Source organism: Sus scrofa, chromosome 15, assembly GCF_000003025.6.
Source record: "Sus scrofa isolate TJ Tabasco breed Duroc chromosome 15, Sscrofa11.1, whole genome shotgun sequence".
Lineage (NCBI taxonomy): Eukaryota > Metazoa > Chordata > Mammalia > Artiodactyla > Suidae > Sus > Sus scrofa.
The window spans coordinates 129,218,815-129,242,163 of NC_010457.5; the positions used below are offsets into that span (position 1 = coordinate 129,218,815).

The window sequence follows — 23,349 nt, forward strand, 5'->3', positions numbered from 1 at the left end:
TTCGTCATTGAAAATTATACATTTTAATTTCACAGTATTAACAACAATTTCCTTTTAAATTACATTTAAAAATGTGCAATAGACTACGTGAGTCAATTTAGAGACATGAGAAGAAAATGAAAACTCTTAGGTATGCAGGCCCAAGGCTTGAAAATTACATAGGAATTGCTTAAGTTTGGGAAATTCCAAGGAAGGGCTTTTGGCCAGAATCCTCATAGGAAATTGACAATCTGGCTAGCTGACCTTGATGCAAACTCTTGACCTGGCAGGCAAAGAACTCATGATGACAAGGAATAGATTAGGCCAAAAGAAGGCCTCTCAGAGGTCCTATTGTGGCTCACGTTGTGGCTCACGTTGTGACTCCTTTGTGGCAAGTTACAAAACCAGATAGTATCCATGAGAATGTGGGCTCCATCTCTGGACTCTCTCAGTGGGTTAAGGATCCCTCATTGCCGCAAGATGCAGCATAGGTGGAAGATGCAGCTGGGATGTGGCATTGCCATGGCTGTGTTGTAGACCTGCAGCTGCAGCTCTGATTCCACCTCTAGCCTGGGAACTTGCATATGCAGCAAGGGCGGCCCTAAAAAGAAAAAAAAAAAAAGGGAGAAGGCCTCCAAAGCCCAAACCCAGGGTTGGGAGCACAGGTGAAAACTTCCAGGTATAGGCTTCTGAAACACACTTCCTCTTTATGACTTTGGGTGGTTCTGCACTTTCTTTAATTCTCAGTTGTCTCATCCTTGAGATGGGATGGAAATAAATGGTGCATAACTCATACATTTATTAGGACTGTGAGTGTAGTGTCGAGAGCCCTTAGCGCACTGTAAGGCACAGAGGCAGGAAATATAGGCTATTACATTGAGGTCATTTTTCTTTTGCGGGGACAGGGACAGGGCATGAGGGGCCGGGCATGGTACCCCGGAGGGGGTCTTTTCTCCCATTCCTCTATACTGGAAACCCAGTGGGTGAAAGTGCATGGGGCCCAGGCTGCAGCTGAGACCTGTGGGCGGGGCCGCGCTTCGCCCCTGGTGAGGTCATTTTTACTGAAGGTACGAGGGGACCTCGTCTCACCCACCCCAAACACCAAGGGCTGCAGATTCGGGTGGCAGCGCGCGGGCAGGACTGCTGTACCAGCGCGGCGCCCTGGAGCCCCAGCCCGACCCGGGGAACTCCAAAGCAGAGGCGGGCGGAGGCGAGGGCAGGGCGCGCTCTGCGCCAGCACATCTCCAGGACTCCCTCGCGGGTCCCGGGCAGCCTGAGCTGCAAAGAGAGCCCCAAGCACCAGCGCTCCACGCACCCGTTCCGAAGGAGCTGCGGTGGCTCCCGCGCATGCGCACTGGCGCCTCCTGCTGTTTGGTCGTTTCCAGGGCGACCGAGTCTGCCGGCTGGCGGTCCCCCAGTGAAAAAATGAAACTCAAGAGCCTACTGCTCCGGTATTACCCACCAGGTAAGGGTGGGCCCCCCTCTAACCCCTGGGGCCCTAGGATCCGGCAGCGGGAGGGTCTGGAGATGAGGAGGGGGGGCGGATGCGAGGGAGCGGGGTCCCCAGTAGATGATCCAAGTGGGACGGGAAGCCTGGCGCTTCCCAGCTTGAGCTCCTCACTCCTCCTCACTCGCTGGACTCCGTTTCTCAAAACTTAAAAACATTCTTTGAGGAAGTCTTTAAACTTTTAAATTGCTGGGTTGTAATGCTTTCTGGTTACTTAGGAATTAAGTGGGTGGGGAGGGCGAAATGGTGATTAGTGATGTCTTGGGATATTGGTTTCTGGAAGGGAAGACACTGACAAGGACCATGTTGCTTTTTATTTTAAAAGCACCAGAATGAGCAAGTCAAGCGTGTAGGGTATGGAAAGAAAAATTCATACTCAAAAAAGCTTTGGGGACTATACTCCAGACTGTACATATCAATCAATGGACACATTTATCTTTTACTAATGACCTACTGGGTGTGGAAAGTAACATAATGTCTTTTCTATCAAAGAAATCTTTTTTTTTTTTTTTTTTTTTTTTTTTTTTTGCCTTTTCTAGGGCCACTCCCGTAGCATATGAAGGTTCCCAGGCTAGGGGTCTAATCGGAGCTATATCTGCCGGCCTACACCATGGCCACAGCAATGTGGGATCCGAGTCACATCTGCGACTTACACCACAGCTCACGGCAATGCAGGATCCTTAACCCACTGAGCCAGGCCAGGGATCGAACCCGCAACCTCATTGTTCCTAGTTGGATTCATTAGCCACTGCGCCACGATGGGAACTCCTATCAAAGGAAATCTTGGTTACTCCATTTTGCTTCAGTTTCAGCTGAAATACCTTCCTGTGACCCCCCCCCTTCCCTCTTCTCCCAGTAACAATTTGTTTCAAATTAGCCAACCAAGAAGAATGTGCGCCCTGACCTGACCAATGGGAAAAGGACAGGTACTTCACCTGCGTTAGGGGTAAATAGGGAGGGTCTTCTTTGCGCATCGTTTTTGGAGCACCTGCCCCTTCTGCAGAAGTAAAGAGCCTTGTTGAGATCTCCCCGGGTTCATGGGTCTCATGACACTGATGATTGGAGCCATGACCCAGCATGGGTACACGTTTTGTGCTCCTTAGTATGAGGCTTTTAATAAGTTCCGTTGAGTTAAGGTATTAGGAAGTGAACCCAGAAAATGCTGCAATGCTAGAATGCTATGGTTTTAGAGCAGGACAGCCTTGCCTAATCCTGTTGTTTTATAAGGGAGGACATGGTGACGTTTAGCAAATATGTAAAGTCCGCTGGTCACACAGATTGTCAGGGACAGAAATAGGAGCAGAATTCTTGGCTTTTAATTCAGAATTCACATTAAAAATAGGAATATAAAGTGAAAAGTCTGCAAAACTTGCCACAGGCAGTAGATAACAAAATATATTTGCCCAGTGAAAAGTTTGGACAAGAACATTCATAAAATTTCAAAGGAGGATGAGATCACTTTGGACGAGTTTGATGTGGGATAACTTTGTGAGGCAGGACTTGAAGAGCTACCACTGATTATCTCATTCACAGCCATGCATCCAGCTGCATAGTCAGCATCTTCACGGAGATGTCTAATAAGCACAGATCTCACCATGCCTTTTCTCCAGTCTCATCCAGTGGGGTAGCTTCTTCAGTCTGTGCCCAGTCCACAAATGGTATCCCGACCTGTGTCCACTTTTTCTGGCAGAAACCTGGGTCATTGTTGATTTTTCTCTGTGATCACTCACTCCCTGTTCAGTCTCTCTGGACTCCCATATCCAGTCTATCAATGCATTCCGTCAGCTCTACTTCCAAAGTATCCTGTGAATCCATCACTTTCTCTCCATTTCCTTGGCACAGGTTCGTGATCCAGCACTCCTTCCAGCTATCACCTGTGCCCATGGCTCCATCTCACCCACCACGGCCACAATTTCTACCGTCCCTGGGCTTGTTAACTAGATTCCTGATTTTCCCCTTCACCCTCTACAGTCTGTATGTTGACAACAGCCAGCAGAATCTGGACTACACATCTCCAGTAGTTTCCCACCATGTTCAGAATAAAATCCACCCTCTGCAGGATTTGGCTTAGTCTACTCCACTGACTTCTAGAAACCTACTTATCTACCTTACTACACTTCTTTAAATGTTCTTCTAAGACGTGTTCTTTTTAAGGTCGCACCTGCAGCCAATGTACGTTTCCAGACCTGGGGTCGACTTGGAGCTGAATCTGCAGCCTACACCACAGCTACAGCAATGCTGGATCCTAGCCGAATCTGTGACCTATACCTCAGCTTGCAGCAACGCTGGATCCTTAACCCACTGAGCAAGGCCAGGGAGCAAACCTGCATCCTCCCAGAGTTCTTAACCCACGGAGCCAGGTTAACTGAGGCTCCGACGGAGGGTGTTTCTGGACTTGGCTGTCCTTAGACATGGGCTCCTTTACTTCATTTGGTCTCAGTCAGTGTCATCTCCTCAGAGACTTTGCTTTATCACCATTGAAAGAAGCATTTCCCTTCACTGATTTTACCCTCTGCCATTTCATTTTATTGTCTTTCTTGTATTTAGCATCATCTGAAAGTGTATTTATTGTCTATGTTTTAAATGTTTGCCTCTTTCACATAAAACATAAGATTGCTGAGAAGTGAGCCCTTGTCACTTTGTTGCTGCTATGTCCTCAGCTCCAGAAGACACCCAGGATGTAGGAGGCACTCAGTGTTTACTGAGTGAGTGCATAGGTAAATGCATGCATACGGTGAAAGAGGTCGATCCAGGGGTGGACACTTGTGAATAAATGTTTAAACATCCAATAGATGCTGCTCCTGCTTCCCTGTAAGCGTGCAGCTTTCCCCAAATGGGAAGTGAACATTTGCAATAAGGACACTCACTTTCTCCCTCTTAACATTTCAGTTGAAATAACAGGGACCATTTTGCTGTACAGCAGAGATTATCACAACACTGTAAATCAGCGATACTTCAAAACGACTTTAACAAATGAAAAAAGTAACATGAAAAGGCAGCTTTGGCTGTGCGTGTAGGTAGGCTGGTGCTGGTTCCCATAAGCAGACTGGTACATGAACGCCTTGCTTTCATTCCTTCGCTGTGGAGTGTAGGTTAAGAACACAAGCTCTGGGATAAGAATAATTAGATCTCATCCTATACAAATTTGGGACCTAGGCAGTTTGTTTTGATCTGATAAGCGGTCGGTCAGATGGTTGATAATAGCCCCCAGCTCACAAGACTACTCACTCCATGCCATCGATTCTTCCCTCCTTGAAAGAATGTTGTCCCCTCTGTCTTTTTTTCTCCTTTTTTTTTTTTTGGAAATTCCCAGGTTAGGGGTCGAATCGGAGCTGCAGCTGCCGGTCTACACTGTAGCTCATGGCCATGCCAGATCCTTAACCCCATGAGAGAGACCAGGGATCAAACCTGCATCCTCATGGATACTAGTTGGATTCATTTCCGCTGCCCCACAATGGGAACTCCCTATCTCTTCTACCTTGAACTCACTCCTATCATGTTTTTGCCCTCACTGCTCCACGGAAACTGCTCTTTTCAAGATCCCCAGTGACCACCTCCAGTGTTGCTCAATCCACTGACCATATCATAATTCAGTCCTGGCCCTTTTTTTTCCTTTTCTTTTCTCTCTCTTTTTTTTTAAATAGCTGCACCACAGCATATGGAAGCTCCTGGGCCGGAGACTGAATCAGAGCTGCAGCTGCAACATAAGCCACAGCTGTGGCAATGCTGGATCCTTTAATCCACTGCATTTTCCTGGGATGATTCCTCTCTCTGCAGTGACCTGAGCCGCTGCAGTCAGAGTCTTAACCCACTGTGCCATGGTGGGAATGCCATACTGTCTTATTTTTAAATTATCTTCTACTATTTTAAAATATTATTTTATTCATTACTATTCATTCTTCATGCTAAAATTTTTACTTAAAACATTTCAAACTTCAGTCCATGCCTTTCGTGACCAGGCAGCAGTTTCGACCCATTTAATCACCCTGCCCTCCTGCACCCACTCTGTTTTCCCTTCTTCCTCATTGTCACTCCTTCTCTGTCCATCTTGTCAACTTTCCTCTTCTTTCTGACCTTGGCATTGCAGTGTCCCGAGCTCTGTCCTTGGACTTTTGCTATGCTCATTTGCTAGGCAACCTCATTGATTCTCAAGGCTCAGAAACCATTCTGAGTACCAGCTACCTGCCTGGTTCTTCATTTGCATGTCCAGCCTGCATCTCACATGGGGCCTTTGATGGTCAATGGAAGCTCCATTCTTCCACTTGCTTACGCCAAAACTTTCCTTTTCTCCTCCCTGGCTCATTCCGTATTTGTTCCAGGAACAAACCCGGCCAGCTCACTTTCAGAATATGTACAGAATTAAACTCCCCTCCACAGCCATGGCCACATTTTCTTTATTCCTGGAGCCTCCCTATTTGCCCCACCTCACTGAGGTGACTCTGTTAGAGCATGAATCTGATTATGTCACTCTTCTGCTCCAGCCCTTCAATTGCTTTTCATTTCATTTAAAGTGAAAGGACTGTGATGTCCAAGACCATAGAGCATCTGCCCCCTTTTGCCTCTCTGACTTCCCCCTGCTTCCCCTGCAGCAGCATGTCTCTTCCTGGTGTTCCTTACATGGGCCAGGGGGGCCCTCACTCAGGGTCTCTGCAGTTGCTGGTATTTTGCTGGAACAATTTTCTCCTGGGTATCAGCACTTTTGCATTTTTAGCTCTTTCCTTAAAAGTAAGCTAAGTGAGTAAAGTGAAGCCCCTTTTTTCTAGAATTGCAATGTCTCCTCAAGGTACAACATAGATCCTGCTGTATAGCACTGGTAACTTTGTCTTTTCTTAGCATTATCTCAATTTACCCTACCATAACTTCGGTAGGTTTGTCTTACTTTGTCTTTTCTTAGCATCATCTCAGTTTAACCTACCATAACATTACTTGTTCATCTTGCTTAGTCTCTCCCACTAGAATAAAAGCTTCACAAGGGCAAAGGTCTTGTCAGTTTCATTTACTACAGTATCTCTACCACCTAGAGTAGGGCATCTAGGTGAGTGGAACCCCTAGCCAAGTTGGGTGCATGAGTGAGCACTCAACTCACATATTTGTTAAAGCAATGGATGGGTTTGATGAAATGGTGTGCGTTAAATAGATTGCCTAGGGTTTGTGTTGAACAGTGAATGGGTCAGATAGGCGACCTTCGAGATGCCCTCTGGCTCTAAAGTCCAGGGTGCTAATAGCAAACTTAAGTAAAGATTCAGACTCATGGTGGTGACTGTTGCCTTAATGATTATCTTATAATAAGATCATCTCACGTGGCATGTTAGATACTTAATTTCTGAACTCTAGTTTTTGGTAAGCTGTATGATATGCAAGTTTCCAAGGTACTACTGAATAGCATGTGGGTGTTATAACAACGCTATCGAATAAAAAGTCCCTCACCACCGAATCATTCTTTTGCTACCTTTATCCCTTCTGCCTGCAAAGCAATTACATTTCACCTCCTAATCCTTTCATTTCCACCCTCCTATTTTCTTTTTAAATAACATATGGATCAGGAGCATTCTTTTGTTGGCATCCTATGCATAATTCCTCTCCCAGCCTAAATTCCTGAAGACTAAGGGAATGTAGCAGCAATATGGCCAGTCAAACTTGAGACATTCCCTTTTTTTGGTCTCTGTCACAGTCACTAATTCATAAGCTTGGCACTTTGTGAAGAGTAAGTGTTGAGTACATGCTTTGCAACTGACTCATGTACGACAAGCCTTGTCTTTTATTTATTGCATATAAGCTCCTAGTTCTTTGGCCAGAAGAAGCAACTAAATAAGCATTCATTGAACTGGTTGGTATTCTGAATGCATTGAAGGTTTCTGTTGATTGAATGTAGCCTGGGTAAGGAATACTATTATCTTTTGAAGCTTAACCTTTTAGTACATTGGAGAATTTTGGGAATAGCGGCTTCTTACCCATGTATTCTGGAAATAATAACCTATTATTGCATGATAGTTCACAGCCAGAGGAAGATCAAGAATATTAAGACACTCGAGGAAACAATCACTGAAGAACAACATGTATTCCTGGGAGCAACTTTGTCTATTTTTTGCTTGTTCCCTTCACTGCACACGTCACAGCCTTATGCTCATATCGGAGCTCAGTGAGCATATTGTCTTGATGTTTTGTCACAGTGAAGCAGTCAAAACAAATGTACATGTTTCCACTTTTGCTCTTTATTTTCTAAATCCATTTGTACAGCAACCCAATTAGTTCTCAGTAGTTGACACAAGGACTTTTAACATTTTTTCATCTTATTAAAAATAAGGTAGCTTTGAATAAGGAAAGAAGAATTTTATCAATTTTGTTTGCTAGATTTAAAAATGCATCTATTTAGGACATTAGATTATGCCACGTGGGCTGTCAAGTGCTCATTCTTTCCAACCTTTGTCTGAGTTATGGATTTTGATTATATTACTTGATGTTTATATTACTTATTTAACTCAACTATTTATTGAATGTCTACTTTCCTCAATAATATATGGTGCATGAGCACCCTTGTATATAAAGCCAAATACCTAAAATTCCAGAACAGGAAAGAAACAGTGCTTGATAATAACAATACTTTGAACTGATAGAAACTTGGTATGTTTCAAAGCACTGAAAAAGTACTTGAAAGTATTTGAGTTTTCAAATAACCTCATGGGGATCTTGATCTTCAGGAGTTTATATTCTGATTATGTTTATCCACATCATTTTCCTCCCCTTTTCTTCATTTTTTTCTTTTTTTTAATTATAAAAGTAACATTAACTTATAACCAAAATTTGAAAAATACACATCAAAAGGTACCTAAAATCACACTCAACCCACTAAAGGTGTGATTGTGCCTTGAAAGAACATCCCCCCAACAACATATCTATCAACAGAATAGTATTTGAGAATCCCTGTTTGCTCAACCTTGCTCATATTGTGTACTATTCATCTTTGTAATATTTGCTAATATGATGGGTGAAAATTGTCTCTGTATTTTATTTTGTCTTTCTTATTAATGACATTGGAAACATTTTATTTTGGCCGGTTTACTGATCCTTGTCTTTCTTTGCAAATTTACTATTCATGCCTTTTGTTCCCTTAACATTAAAAAAAATCATTTCTATAGTTTTTTTAAATAGTAAGGTTTTTTAAAAAAATTTTATAATGATTTTTATTTTTTCCATTATAGCTGGTTTGCGGTGTTCTGTCAATTTTCTACTGTATAGCAAAGTGACTCCGTCACACATACATGTATACAGTCTTTTCTCCCACATTATCATGCTCCATCATAAGTGATTAGACATAGTTCCCAGTGCTATACAGCAGGATCTCATTGCTTATCCATTCCAAAGGCAATAGTTTGCATCTATTATCCCCAAATTCCCAGTCCCTCCCACTCTCTCCCCTTCCTTCTTGGCAACCACAAGTCTGTTCTCCATGTTCATGATTTTCCTTTCTGTGGAAAGGTTCATTTGTGCCAGATATTAGATTCCTGATATGATATCATATTACAGTATTTGTCTTTCTCTTTCTGGCTAACATCACTTAGTATGAGAGTCTCTAGTTCCATCCATGTTGCTGCAAATGGCATTATTTTGTTCTTTTTAATGGCTGAGTAGTATTCCATTGTGTATATATATCACATCTTCTTAATCCAATCATCTGTTGATGGACATTTAGGTTGTTTCCATGTCTTGGCTATTGTGAATAGTGCTGCAATGAACACATGGGTGCATGTGTCTTTTTCAAGGACAGTTTTGTCCAGATATTGCCCAAGACTGGGATTGCTGGATCATATGGTAGTTCCATGTATAGTTTTCTAAGGTACCTCCATACTGTTTTCCATAGTGGTGGTACGAGCTTACATTCCCACCAACAGTGCAGGAGGGTTCCCTTTTCTCCACACCCTCTCCACCATTTGTTATTTGTGGACTTGTTAAAGATGGCCATTCTGACTGTTATGAGGTGGTACCTCATAGTAGGTTTTTTACATTTCTTTAATAATCAGGGATGTTGAGCATTTTTTCATGTGCTTGTTGGCCATCTGTATATCTTCTTTGAAGAAATGTCTATTCAGGCCTTTTGCCCATTTTTCAGTTGGGTTGTTGGCTTTTTTGCTGTTGAGTTGTATAAGTTGTTTATATATTTTAGAGATGAAGCCCTTGTCATTTGCATCATTTGAAATTATTTTCTCCCATTCTGTAAGTTGTCTTTTTGTGTTTTTTTTTTTTTATGGTTTCGTTTGTTGTGCAAAAGTAAATAGTAAGTTTTTTAAGCTTTATATTTATAGTTGAATTTTTTTGCTGACTAGCATTTGTCTTTAAATTTGTGGTGTCTTTCACTGTATAGAAGCTTAATATTTATTTCAGACAAATTCATCAATTTTTTTTCTTTTTTAGCCATTGAGTTTCATATCATGCTTAAAGACATAAACATTTCCTATTAAATCATTTTATATTTTATTTTATTTTTAATTCATTAATTAATTTTTTACTCAATGAATTTTATTAATTTATAGTTGTACAGTGATCGTCACAACCCAACTTTATAGAATTTCCATCCCAAAGCCCTAGTCCTTACCCCCTACCCTCATCCTGTCTCTTTTGGAAACCATAAGTTTTTCAAAGTCTGTGAGTCAGTATCTGTTCTGTAAAGAAGTTCATTGTGTCCTTTTTTTAGATTCCACATATAAGTGGTAGTATATGATGTTGGTGTCTCACTGTCTGAATAACTTCACTTAGCATGATAATTTCTAGGTCCATCTGTATTGCTGCAAATGCCATTATTTCTTTCCTTTTAATGCCTGAGTAATACACCATCGTGTATACATAGCACGTCTTCTTTGCGATCATTGTATCTTCCCTGCCAGGTAAGTGTGTGCTGCATCTTTTTATCCACTCCTCTGTCGATGGACATTTAGGTTGTTTCCATGTCTTGGCTATTGTATATAGTGCTGCAATAAACATTGGAGTACATGTATCTTTTCACATCATGATTTTCTCTTAATAGATGCCCAGGAGTGGGATGGCTGGATCAAATGGTAATTCCATTTTTAGTTTTTTGAGGAATCTCCATACTGTTTTCCATAGTGGTTGTACCAATTTACATTCCCGCCAACAGTGTAATAGAGTTCCCTTTTCTCCACACTCTCTCCAGCATTTATTGTTTGTAGACTTTTTGATGATAGTCATTCTGGCTGGTGTAAGGTGGTAATTCATAGTAGTTTTGATTTGCATTTCTCTAATAGGGATGTTGAACATCTTTTTGTGTGTTTTTTGGCCACCTATATGTCTTCTTTGGAGAACTGTCTATTTAGATCTTGTGCCCATTGCTTGTTTTTTTTGGTATTGAGCTGCAGGAAGTGTTCATAAATTTTGGAGACTAATCAATCCCTTGTCAGTTGCTTCATTTGCAAATATTTTCTTCCATTCTGTGGGTTATCTTTTCATTTTGTTTAAGGTTTCCTTGCTGTGCAGAAACTTTTAAGTTTAATTAGGTGTCATTTGTTTATTTTTCTTTTATTGTCTTTATTCTAGAAGGTGGATCTGAGGTGGTTTATGGCAGAGAGTGTCCAGCCTATGTTTTCCTCTAAGAACTTTATAGTATCCTGTCTTCTATTTAGGTCTTTAATCCATTTTGGATTTATTTTTGTGTGTGGTGTTAGGAAGTGTTCTGATTTCATAATATTTTATTTTAAATATTAAAATGCCTAATCAATCTAGAATATATTTTTGTACATTGAGTGGTATAATTCCAATTTTATTAATATTTCCAAAATCCAATTTATCATATCATTATTTATTGAATAATAATCTATTCTTTCCCCCCAATTTGAAATATTACTTCCACTTTATTTTAAAATTTCTGTAGATAGGTGATTCTATTATATTGATGTAATTTTTGTATATCAGAGCCATACTTTATTGTTTTTAGTTTGTTATAATAATTGGTAAATTTTCAAATTCCAAAAATGAAAGTGATTGTAATTACTTTAACTCCATAGAATGATTTGACACTTTCACAATATTGAGTTTTCTCACCCAGAAACGTGTCTCTTCCTTTATCACAATTTTCTTTTATATCCTAGAGTACATGTAGGTCTTAAACATTTTTTGTTAATTTTATTTTAGGTGCTCAATGCAAGTGTAAATGTGATCTTTCCTTAACTTGCATCTTCCCTTGTTTATGTATCTATTTCTTATCTACTTCCAGTCTTAGCTTTTTGTATTCTATTCATCTTTTAAACTCCCTTAAATCCTTTCTAGAATGTGGGGCTTGTAAAATAAAAATATTTTGGAGTTCCCTTGTGGCTCAGTGAGTTAAGGATCTGGCAATTGTCACTACAGTGGCTCTGGTTATTAAAGTGGTGTGGGTTTGATCACTGGCCCAGGAAGTTTCTCATGCCACGGGTGCAGCCAAAAAAATATTTTAACAATGTTACAATATCCATATTTTGCTAAAAAGCCTAGTGTGAAACGAGAAGCCTATTTTCACTCTAAGGAAATAAGAGCAGTATTTGCAGTGGTTGGCTCTCTATCCAGCCTTTCCCCTGTTCTTTGTAAGTTTGCTTCTTAGACTAGAATTTGGTTTCAAGTCTTGGATGTAAAAGAATTACTTCTTGGGAAAGGAAATAAAATAAGACTGTGCCAAACTAGCCTCTTTGTTACAGTTGTTTGCCTGCTGTGCCAGGGTGTTCAGCCAATTTTCCGAGTCATTAAAAGCATTTAGGATGCTTTTTCTGCTCTGAAATGTTACACTTGACTACACGACCACTGCTTGGGTTACCAGCTTGGGTTGTGCCAAATCAATGCAGCAGGACTGTGTTATTTCTGAGTTTGCAGCTTTGTAGCTGGGTGAGTGATGGCGTCAGACACTGAGGAAGAAATTGGAGGAGAAGCAGGGTTGAAGGGAAAGATCTCAAACTTATTTGAGGTGCAGGAGAGCCATCTACCTGCCTGGAACTCAGAGGCAGTCCAGCCTGAAGATGAAACAGCTGGTAATTGTTGACATATTGGTGGCAATTGAAGTCAGGGGTGTAGGTGAACCTACGTGGGGAAAAATGTAAAGTGAGAATTGCGCGACCTGCATCCTAAAGACCATCAGTATTTAAAGATGAGGCAGAAGAGGAGGAACAGGTAAGAGCGAATGAAACGTGACCAAGCAAAAAAAAAAAAAAAGACAGAAATTTCACAGACGCCTGTGGAGGGCAGTGTTTGAGGAAGGAGGAGTTGTTGTTCATGGAGCGGATTATTTCTGAAAGGCCACATGTGGTCAAGGCAGGGAATGCCAACTGCGCTAAGCAGTCTGAGGGCACTTCAGTCATTTACCAGTTAGTTCATGAAGTCAATGAACACTGAACTTTTCCTGTGTATCAAATTTTGGGGTAGACACTAGGGATAAGGCGAAGACATACCCAGGAGCACATGCAGGCTAATGAATCAGATGTCGCTAGGAGAGAAGACAGAAAGATTGTGAAACCAGTGGCAAAGGGGCAGACACCATTGAGGGAGACATGGAAGCCAGAGCGGGGAAGGTATAAGTCTCATCCACTTCTTTTTGTTTGTTTTTGCTGTAGAATTGTATGAATGTTTATTCTCATTCACTCTTTTTTAAAAAAATTATTGCGGGATAGTTGACTTACAATGTTCTCTTTGTTTCAAGTGCACAGCAAAGCCAATCTGTTATACATATAACACATCCATTCTTTCCCCCCATATAGTTTGTTACACACTATTGAATAGATGTCTCTGTGCTATGCAGTAGGTTCTTATTAATTATCTCTCGCTCTCTCTCTCTCTTTTTTTTTTTTTGTTTTTTTGTCTTTTTAGGGCCACACTCACAGCATATGGAAGTTCCCAGGCTAGGGGTCGAATTGGAGCTACAGCTGTTGGCCTGTGCCACAGCCACAGCCATGCAGGATCCGAACCGTGTCTGCGACCTACACAACTCATAACGATGCGGGATCCTTAACCCGCTGAAAGAGAAGCCAGGGATCAGACCTGAGTCCTCACAGGTACCACTCAGGCTCATTACTGCTGAGCTACGATGGGAACTTCCTCAATTATCTATTTTATACAGTAGTATGTGTATGTTAGTCCAGCCTCCTAATTTACCCCCCCCCATGGCTTCCCCTATGTTAACTGTAAGTTTGAGTTCAAAATCTGTGCTTTTTTTCTGTTTTATAAATAAATTCTTTAGTATCAGTTTTATTAGATTTCCCCATATAAGTGATAACGTGTGATTTTTGTCTTTGTCTGACTTCACTTAGTATGGTAATCTCTAGGTCCATCCATGTTGCTGCAAATGGCATTATTTTATTTTTTAAGGATGAGTAGTATTCCACTGTATACATGTATCACATCTTTATTCATTCTTCTGTTGTTGGATGATTAGATTGCTTCCATGTCTTGGTCATTGTAAATAGTGCTGCAGTAAACACTGGGGTGCATGTATCTTTTTGAATTGTGACTTTCTCTGGATAGATGCCCAGGCATAGGATTGCTGGATCATATGATAATTCTATTTTAATTTTTTGAGCAACCTGCATATTGTTCTCCACTGATGATAGATATTGGTAGTGGTATTAACAAATGTGATTTTTTGGCGATATTGTATGATGAAATATGTCTACATTTAGAACTCAGTAAACTAATATTTTTTAAACATTTGATGCATGATTTGTAAATCACATGTGGTAAAAATCCATTGAGAGTGTGAGAGAGACAAATGGATTTTAATGTACCAGGCTATGAAGTGTTCACCAACGTGGTATCAGATTCTGAATTGCAACCAATCTTTATAAAACTACCCTTTGTTGAGGTTTCTGTTTTCTTTTCTTTTTCTTTTTTTTTCTTTTTACGGCCATACCTGCAGCATATGGAACTTCCGGGGCTAAGGGTCAAATCGGAGCTGCAGTTGGGGTCTACACCACAACCACAGAAACACCAAATCTGAGCAACGACTGTGACCTGCACCACAGCTCAAGGCAATGCCAGATCCTTAACCTACTAAGTGAGGCCAGGGCTCAAACCTGCATCCTCACGGATGCTATCTAGGATTCTTAACCCTCTGAGCCATGATGGGAACTCCCCATTTGTTGAGTTTTAATGTAGTATCAAAGAAGAATATAAAAATTACACAAAAATCCAATTAAAATATTCCTCCATTTTTCCAACTGCATATCTGTGTATAGGACCCAGATTTTTTTCTTATATTTGGTCTAAGATAACCTGTGGCAACAGCTTAAATGCAGAAGCAGGAATGAGACTCTAGCTCTTTAGTTAAGCCAGATAGTCTAGAGATTTGCTAAAGTGTAAAACAATGCTACTCTTCTTACATTTTTTGGATGTGGGGATAAATACAGTTATTTCTATAAAATATGCTATTTATGTTCATACCCTATGAATTTATTACTATGTGAAAACAATTTAATAAATATTTTAATAATTTCTCAATTTTAATGTGGAAAATATCAGAAATGCCAAAATTCTCAATAATTTAAAAAGTATAGAGTGGTCTTCAAGCCAAACCTTTTTACTTCTGCTGGTTCATATCCAAGGCGGTGTTACAAAAAGCTCAGTTCATTTTTATTTCAGTCTATCAGGATGCTGTTGTTCAGATGGAATGCAGTCTATTGATTTCTCTGAAGTTCACTGGCTCTGTCCTTTGTCATCTTTGCTGTACTCTTGGGCAAGTTTTTCATTTTGGTTATTGTATTTTTCCATAATTCTCATTTGGTTTGGCTGAACAACATCTCTTTATTTTCTGAGATTTTTCATTTTTTTCCATTGTTTCAAGTGAATTTGTTACTGACTGCTGAAGCATTTTTATGAAACTTTTAAAATCCTCAACAGATTATTCCAGCATCTGATTCATGTCAGTATTGGCATTTTTTGGTTGTCTTTCTCTGGTTCTTGGTGTGATAGGTGATTTTTTATTGTACCCTGAGTATTGGGTTTTATTAAGTGTTTTTTGCACAATTGTTGGTATGACGAGAGAATTTTTGTGTCCTGGAGACTCTCGACCCCATCTATATCTATGCTGTCATGCTGTCACCATGTTTCGGTTCAGCCCACAGGTTCTGCTCTGCTTTTGTGGACTTTGCCTTTAATTTTGTGAGCTTTTGCTGTGTTGCTCTGGTCTGATTTGTTTTTCTGGTGTAAGACTCCTGCTTTGCTTTGCCTTTTAATTTAATGCAATTTTTAAACATTTTATTGAAGTAGAGTTGATTTACAAGGTCATGTTAGTTTCTGCTGTACAGCAAAGTGATTCAGTTGTCTATAAACACACACCCCTTCTTTTTCAGATTCCTTTCCCGTATAGGTTATCACAGACTATTGGGTAGAGTTCCCTGTGCTGTACAGCAGGTTCCTGGTGATCATTCATTTCATATGCCAGGTGTGCATATGCCAATCCCAAGCTCCAGTCCATCTCCCACTTTCCCCTTTGTTAACCATAGTTTTGTTTTCCAAGTCTATGAGTCTGTTTCTGTTTCGTAAATAGTTTCATTTGTATCATTTTTTTTTAGATCCCACATATAAGTGATACCATATGACATTTCTCTTTCTGACTTAGTTAGTGTGATAATATTTAGATCCATCCATGTTGCTGCAAAAGTTATTATTTCATGCTTTTTATGGCTGAGTACTATTCCACTGTATATGTGTACCGCATTCTTTGTCCATTCCTCTTGTGATGGCTATATACCTTGCTTCCGTGTCTTGGATATTGTAAATAGCGCTGCTCTGATTTGCCTTAGCAAGACTTCTGTTCCATCTCTGCTTGTTCACCTGCAGGGTCAGAGGTATGTTCTCAGTGTGCCTGCTCTCACTGTGTGACCTTTGAGGGATGGAAGATGAGACCTGGCTGTGCCACTGGTTGAAAGGCAGGGAGACACTGGTTTGGTACCTCACTGTGGAATGGGGTCTGGGAGGCCCTGGGACTTTGACGCTGCTGTTGCAAGCAGATCAGATGGCCTCCTGGGCCACCTGCTGAGGAGCAGGAGTTGAGGAGGTCTGGGGCTTTGCTGTTTGCAGCTGCTGCAGGCAGATGAGACTGCACGGGCGCCCAGCTTTGCAGTGTGGATGGGGCTTCCACTGATAGGGGGCCTGCCTGCAGGGGTCGCAGTGACCGAGCAGACTTGAGGACTCCCTCCTGGTGCTTGGTTTGACTTGCCCATTCCTGGTCCTTTGGCCACAGAGAACAAGCTTTTCTGTTGCTTTCGCATTTTTGTTATCTATGCTTTTTGGTGGTTCCAGGCTGCAGGTCCTTCTGGTTCCCACTGCTGGGGGGGTAAATGTGAAATAAAGAAAACCCAGGGAACTCCCCATGTTGTCATCGCCCAAATCCTGAGGCCTCTAGCCATCCACCTTCTTCTACCCGACCTTCAATGATTTCAGCAATGTCCACTGAGTGATTTCAGATGTATTTATTTATTTATTTTTTGGCCTGGGCCAAGGGATCAAACCCATGCCCCCGCAGTGACGACACTAGATTCTTAACCTGTTGAGCCACTGGGGAGCTCCACTCTCAAGTATATTTAGTTGTACCGATCAAGGGAAAGTGGGTCTCTACAATCTTCTTTGGGGATGACATCACTGCCTATGTTTGATGCTGAAAAATTAAGAAAATTGAAAAACGACGACGAAAGAAATTATGTCAAAGTAGGTTAACGCTTGGCATAGGCTATCATTGTTTCATAACGTATTTGTTTCCTAGGAATTATGTTGGAATATGAAAAAAGTGGAGAATTAAGGACCAAATCCATAGACTTGCTTGACCTTGATCCCAGGTAAGCTAGCTTCGTGACGCAACATGTGTTTCACATCCCGGGGGGTTACTGGGAAACCCTGACGCAGGATGAGCGTGGATGAGCTCCGTCAACTGCAGACAGCGCTTCGCTGACAAACTGTTCCGTGCGTATCTGTTCCCGTTCATTTCTGAACTTTATTTGAATGTCTTGCTGAAGGAGGAGGAGGTGGAAAAAGGCTCATCGCTCTTTCCTTTTCTTCTTCCCAAACCAACCTTATGTTTAAGAAAGAAACCTTTTGGTTTAGAATAATTGTAGGAAAGTTGGGAAGACAGAGCTCCCATATACCCCATAGACCATTCCCCATTACTGACGTCTTAATTAGGGTGATGCATTTGTCCCATTAGCAAACCAGTATTGATACATTATTAGGAACCAAAGACACTATGTGACTCAATTTTTCTTCATTTTTTCCCCCCAGTTCTCTTTTTCTCTTCCAGTATGCCATCCAGTACCTCATGTAATGTTTAGTCATGTCTCCCTAGGCTCCTCGTGCTGTGACAGAAGTTCCCAGGCCAGGGATCAACTTGAGCCATAGTAGTGACAACAGCAGGTCCTTAACAGCCAGGCTACCAGGGAACTCCTGCCAACTTTCTTTATTTTTGATGACCTTGACATTTTTTGAGGAGTACCAGCTGTTGAATTTTAAGAATATCACTGAGCCTGTTATTTTCTTAGTAGAGAGATGTCTCATAAAGCTGACTGCATCTGCTTGTCCATAGTAGTTGTCATGGAGCAGAGGTGGGGGGGTCAGATATTTGCCTCTGAAGCTTCATGTGTACACAGAAGAAATCCCCTTGTGAATTCATGTGGCGCTAAATTTATTCCCTTTAGGAAATCTTACACAAAACTTTACATAAGAGACAGAGTCAGGAGTTCCCACTGTGGAGCAGTGGGTTAAGAGTCTGACTGCCGTGGCTTGGGTTGCTGGGGATGTGTGGGTTTGATCCCCAGCCTGGGATAGCGGTTTAAAGGATCTGGTGTTGTTGCAGCTGTGGTGTAGGTTGAAGCTGTGGCTTGGATTCAGTCCCCGGCCCAGGAATTTCCACATGCTGTGGGTGCAGCCATTTAAAAAAAGAAAAGAAAAGAAAAGAAAAAACAGGAGTTCCATTTTGGCTCAGCCGGTTAAGAACCTGACTAGTATCCATGAGGTGGCGAGTTCGATGTCTGGCCTCGCTCAGTGGGTTAAGGATCAGGTGTTGCTGCAAGTGCAGCGCAGGTCACAGATGTGGCTGCAGCTCTGATTCAACCCCTAACCTGGGAACTTCCTTATGCTCCCTAAAAGGACAAGAAAAAAAAAAGAGACAGGTTAGACTGATTATGCTTGTTCTAGATCATATCAGAGCCCAAATTCAGCTAAGGTGAAGATATTCTCAATGGGTGAAAAAAAGAATAAAGATACTGCAATAGGCATTTTATTTAGCGTTGCGGCCCAGAGAAATAGGTGATTTTTCGGTGTGACCGTCCTTTGCACGTGCCATGATTTCTGGGAAGGGGGTACAGAAACTCTCAGCAAAAGGACATCTCACAGAACCCAGATGAAAGAGATGAGCTGCTTTCCAGTTTTAAAATGAGCCCGCACAGCCCGATGACTTGTGAGAACTGTGGCCACTCGAGAGGTTTGGAGTTTCAGGGGTAACTGGTCTGAGGGTGAGGACAGGGTTTGACTCAGAGGACAATGGCTTAGGTAGAGTTCAAGTCTTATTTTAGGTGCCTGGCACAGAAAAGGTACCCAATAGGCATTTTTTCAAATCAATTTTTTATACGTTTATATTATGTATGGTTCTGAAGTTATTAAACCTTCAAATTGCATGAAGACTTTGGGGACATCATGTTTTAGGAAAAAAGTCCTAGATTATAGCCCATTATATGTACCTTCATTTATTTATTTATTCATTATTGGAGCATCATTGACAACAAAGTGAGTCAGTTATGCATCTACAGGTATCTGTTCTTTTTTTCCCATATAGGTTATTATAAACTATCAACTAGATTTCCCTGGGGTATGTACTAGGTCCTTGCTGATGATCTGTTTTATGCAGCAGTGTGTACCTTTCAAACTAGTTCTCTTCCAGAACGATAATGTTACAGCCCATAAAAAATTAATGATGATGATGATAATAATAATTCTCTGAATGTTTATTTTTTAGAGGTATTTTCCCCTAAAAATATTAACATATCGAACTTTTCTGAACCTCAGTTTCTTCTTCCTTCCAATAGCTACCATAAAACATTAAATTAGAGGGTTGTTAGAAGATTAAATGAGAGACTATATATAAGGTGGAATAGAGAGTAGGATCAGGACCATTTAATGTATGTTTACTAAAAGAAAGAAGAGACAGGGAAAAATAAATAGAAGAGCTCCCGTTCAGACACAGCATGCACTTGGCCTTCTTGGGTGAGTAACCCAGAATCGTGGCCAACCTTCCTGGCGCGAAGTTTCAGATGTGCAACAAACGGCATTGGAAGGGACCCAAGCAGCTTCCACTCGTGCCACGGTGCTCCCTCGGTATTGATTTCTGGGCTTTTCTCCCTCCAGAAATCTCTTGGTAAAGATGAGGGCGTTCTTGACATTTTATAAATGTTGTGCTTCCCAACGCCCTGCAATTCTTCATGGAGTGAGTGTATGTGCAATTTTCGACGTAGAAAAAAGCAACTTTTGTTTTTGCTTGGTGAATTTCAGCACAGATGTCAACGCCTTAGTAGAAGAGATACAGAAAGCAGAACCTCTAATCACAGCTTCACGGTCAGACCAAGTCAAACTTCTAATACAGAGATTACAGACGAAACTCGGACAGCACAGCAACCACAACTTCTATCTTTTTAAGGTAAGGCATGTGTTAAAAATACGAAGGAATGCTTTCATGAATTCATTGATGTTCTCCTAATCAGAGGTAAAAATACAAAGGCTGTTTTCTCTTTCTCTCAGTGCCTCAGATATTTTCTGAGACTACGTCTTAATAAATATTTGTCAAATGAATGAAATTCAAAAATTTATTTTTTGAGAGGTTCAATAAAGATTTGTAGTAGTATCGTTATAATGATAAATCTAAAGGATAATCATTAAGGTAGTTCTAAGTCATTGAATAATTAATTTTTTTGAGTTAGATAATATTAAAGCCTATTTCACTGTGTATCAATATTTCACATTTTCTGCTTCCATGTGAACTAAATTATACTTCACTAAATTATGTATTGATTTGAGTGCATACTAATTCAGTGTAAATATGCTTATTTTCCTCTCCCTATATATATTTTTTTTGCTTTTTTAGGGCCACACTTGCAGTGGATGGAAGTTCCCAGGTTAGGGGTCAAATGGGAGCTGCAGCTGCCCGCCTACGCCACGGCCATAGCAATGTGGGATCAGAGCTGCATCTGCAACCTACACTGCAGCTCATAGCAGCGCCAGATCCTTAACCCACTGAACAAGGACAGGGCTCAAACCCACATCCTCATGGAAAAAAGTTACTTTTTTCTTTTTTCCAGGTTTGTTGCTACTGAGCCTGAATAGGAACTCCTTCCTTTATGATTTTTTTTGTCTTTTTGCTATTTCTTGGGCCGCTCCCGCGGCATATGGAGGTTCCCAGGCTAGGGGTCGAATCGGAGCTGTAACCACCAGCCTACGCCAGAGCCACAGCAACGCAGGATCGGAGCCGCGTCTGCAACCTACACCACAGCTCACGGCAACGTCGGATCGTTAACCCACTAAGCAAGGGCAGGGATCAAACCCGCAACCTCATGGTTCCTAGTCGGATTCGTTAACCACTGCACCACGACGGGAACTCCCTTTTATGATTTTGATGATTAAATTAAAATACAACAAATTAGTCATTTATTACTTTGAGAACAGCGATTTCCTTTTTTATCTAACATTTAATGCTTTATCCTAGGATTGCTTCATATATTGATTTTCTTTTTTATGACTTAAATATACTTATTTTTTATATACTCAGCGTATTCTGTCTGATACAACATATGCAGGTAATCTTCAGCATTTACCTATTTAGTTTGCGGAAAGAGGATGATTATTCTTGTAATATTTCTTTTTCCAGCAGGTGGCACTATTTCACTTCAAATAGGAGCTCTATAATTCACTTGACCTTGTAATTTATCCTCCTAAGGGAACATTTTTTTTTTTTTTTTTTGTCTTCTCTAGGGCCCCTCCTGCGGCATATGGGGGTTCCCAGGCTAGGGGTCTAATTGGAGCTGTAGCTGCCGGCCTAGACCAGAGCCACGGCAACACGGATCCGAGCCACATCTGCAAACTACACCACAGCTCACGGCAACGCCGGATCGTTAACCCACTGAGCAAGGGCAGGGATCGAACCCGCAACCTCATGGTTCCTAGTCGGATTCGTTAACCACTGCGCCACGACGGGAACTCCCCTAAGGGAACATTTTTGATAGTGAAAAGGGATGCTATTAATAGCTACACTCTGGCAGTAGACATAAGTGGGACTGTCCCAATCTAGCCAACCACTTTATCTATAAACAGATTATCCAATTTAAGTCTATTCATTCAATAAATATTAAACATCTGCTATACTAGACAATGCAGGGGTGGAAAAATAAATAACGTCAAATTCTGACTCTAAAGGAGCTTTAGGAGTTAAAAAGTAATAATATATTGTACATCTGTATTTGAAACATATTTAGTTTGTTTCCTATGTACACTGTTTGTGCATACGTGCAAAACCATGTGCAATAAGTAAAAGAAAATATAAATTTGTGCTATTTGGTATCATGTAGCTGTAATCTGTCTTGGGGTAGATTAGTGGAAAACACTGATCCAGTTACATTTCTGTAATTATTTGTAGCCACCAAATGTGTTACTGGTCTTAATAATAGAAGGTACAATGTGTTTTTATCACTTGTTCAGCTAGTGGATATTGTCCATTTATTATGTATAATTAAGACATGTTTGAATGTCTTCATTGATTTGAAGTTAAGATGAATGAATTAAACAATTTTGTTTGAGTGTAAAATAAATGGTGTTGTCTCTCATCGAAGGTTCTCAGAGCACATATACTGCCACTGACCAACGTTGCACTTAATAAATCGGGCTCCTGGTAAGGTTCTCTATTTATTAAAAGTTTCTTTCTTTCTTCCTTCCTTCCTTCCTTCCTTCCTTCCTTCCTTCCTTCCTTCCTTCCTTCCTTCCTTCCTTTCTCTCTCTCTCTCTCTTTCTTTCTTTCTTTCTTTCTTCCTTCCTTCCTTTCTCTCTCTCTCTTTCTCTCTCTCTCTCTTTCTCTCTCTCTCTCTTTCTCTCTCTCTCTCTTTCTCTCTCTCTCTCTTTCTCTCTCTCTCTCTTTCTCTCTCTCTCTCTTTCTCTCTCTCTCTCTTTCTCTCTCTCTCTATTTCTTTCTTTCTTTCTTTCTTTCTCTCTCTCTCTTTCTCTCTTTCTCTCTTCCTCCCTTCCTTCCTTCCCTCCCTCCCTTCCCTTCTTTCAGAGCTTCACCCAGGGCATATGGCGTATGGAGGTTCCCAGGCTAGAGGCTGAGTAGGAGCTACAGCTGTTGGCCTATGCAGCTGCCACAGCAACGCCATATCCGAGCCGCATCTGCAACCTACACCGCAGCTCATGGCAACCGGATCCTTAACCCACTGAGTAAGGCCAGGGATTGAAGCCTAATCCTTGTGGATCCTGGTCGGATTCATTACCGCTGAGCCACAATGGGAACTCCTAAAATTTTTTATTTTTTTAGAGCTGTTTTAGGTTCACAGCAAAAGTGAGCAGAAGATAGAGAGACTTTCTGTACCCTCTGCCTTGCACCCCACACAGCTTCCCTCCTATGGACACATCCCCCACCGAGACCTACATCTGTTGCAGTTGTTGACTCCATATTGATACATCATATTCACCACAAGTTCATAGTTTACATGAGGGTTCACCCTTGGTTTTGTACATTCTATGGGTTGGCAAACGTATAACAGCATATATCCACTGTTATGGTAAAACCCAGGGCGGTTTTACTGCCCTAAAATCCTCTGTGCTTTGCTTATGTATTTCTGTCTATTTCTACTCTTTATTTTTGATTTTTCATA

The 23,349-nt window shown here is 41.1% G+C and overlaps 1 protein-coding gene across 2 annotated transcripts in view; it reads left to right on the forward strand.

The window, feature by feature from the left end:
* Window positions 1,246-23,349, forward strand: part of DAW1 (dynein assembly factor with WD repeats 1) — a 51,390-nt gene continuing 29,286 nt past the window's right edge. For both annotated transcript variants that reach the window (XR_308269.3, XM_005672265.3), the window contains exons 1-4: window positions 1,246-1,444; window positions 17,214-17,286; window positions 19,988-20,132; window positions 22,315-22,373. Coding sequence is in view for 1 of the 2 variants with exons in the window: in XM_005672265.3 (XP_005672322.1) it covers window positions 1,327-1,444; window positions 17,214-17,286; window positions 19,988-20,132; window positions 22,315-22,373 (395 nt within the window). In the remaining variant the exon portion in view is untranslated. The remainder of the gene's footprint in view (window positions 1,445-17,213; window positions 17,287-19,987; window positions 20,133-22,314; window positions 22,374-23,349) is intronic.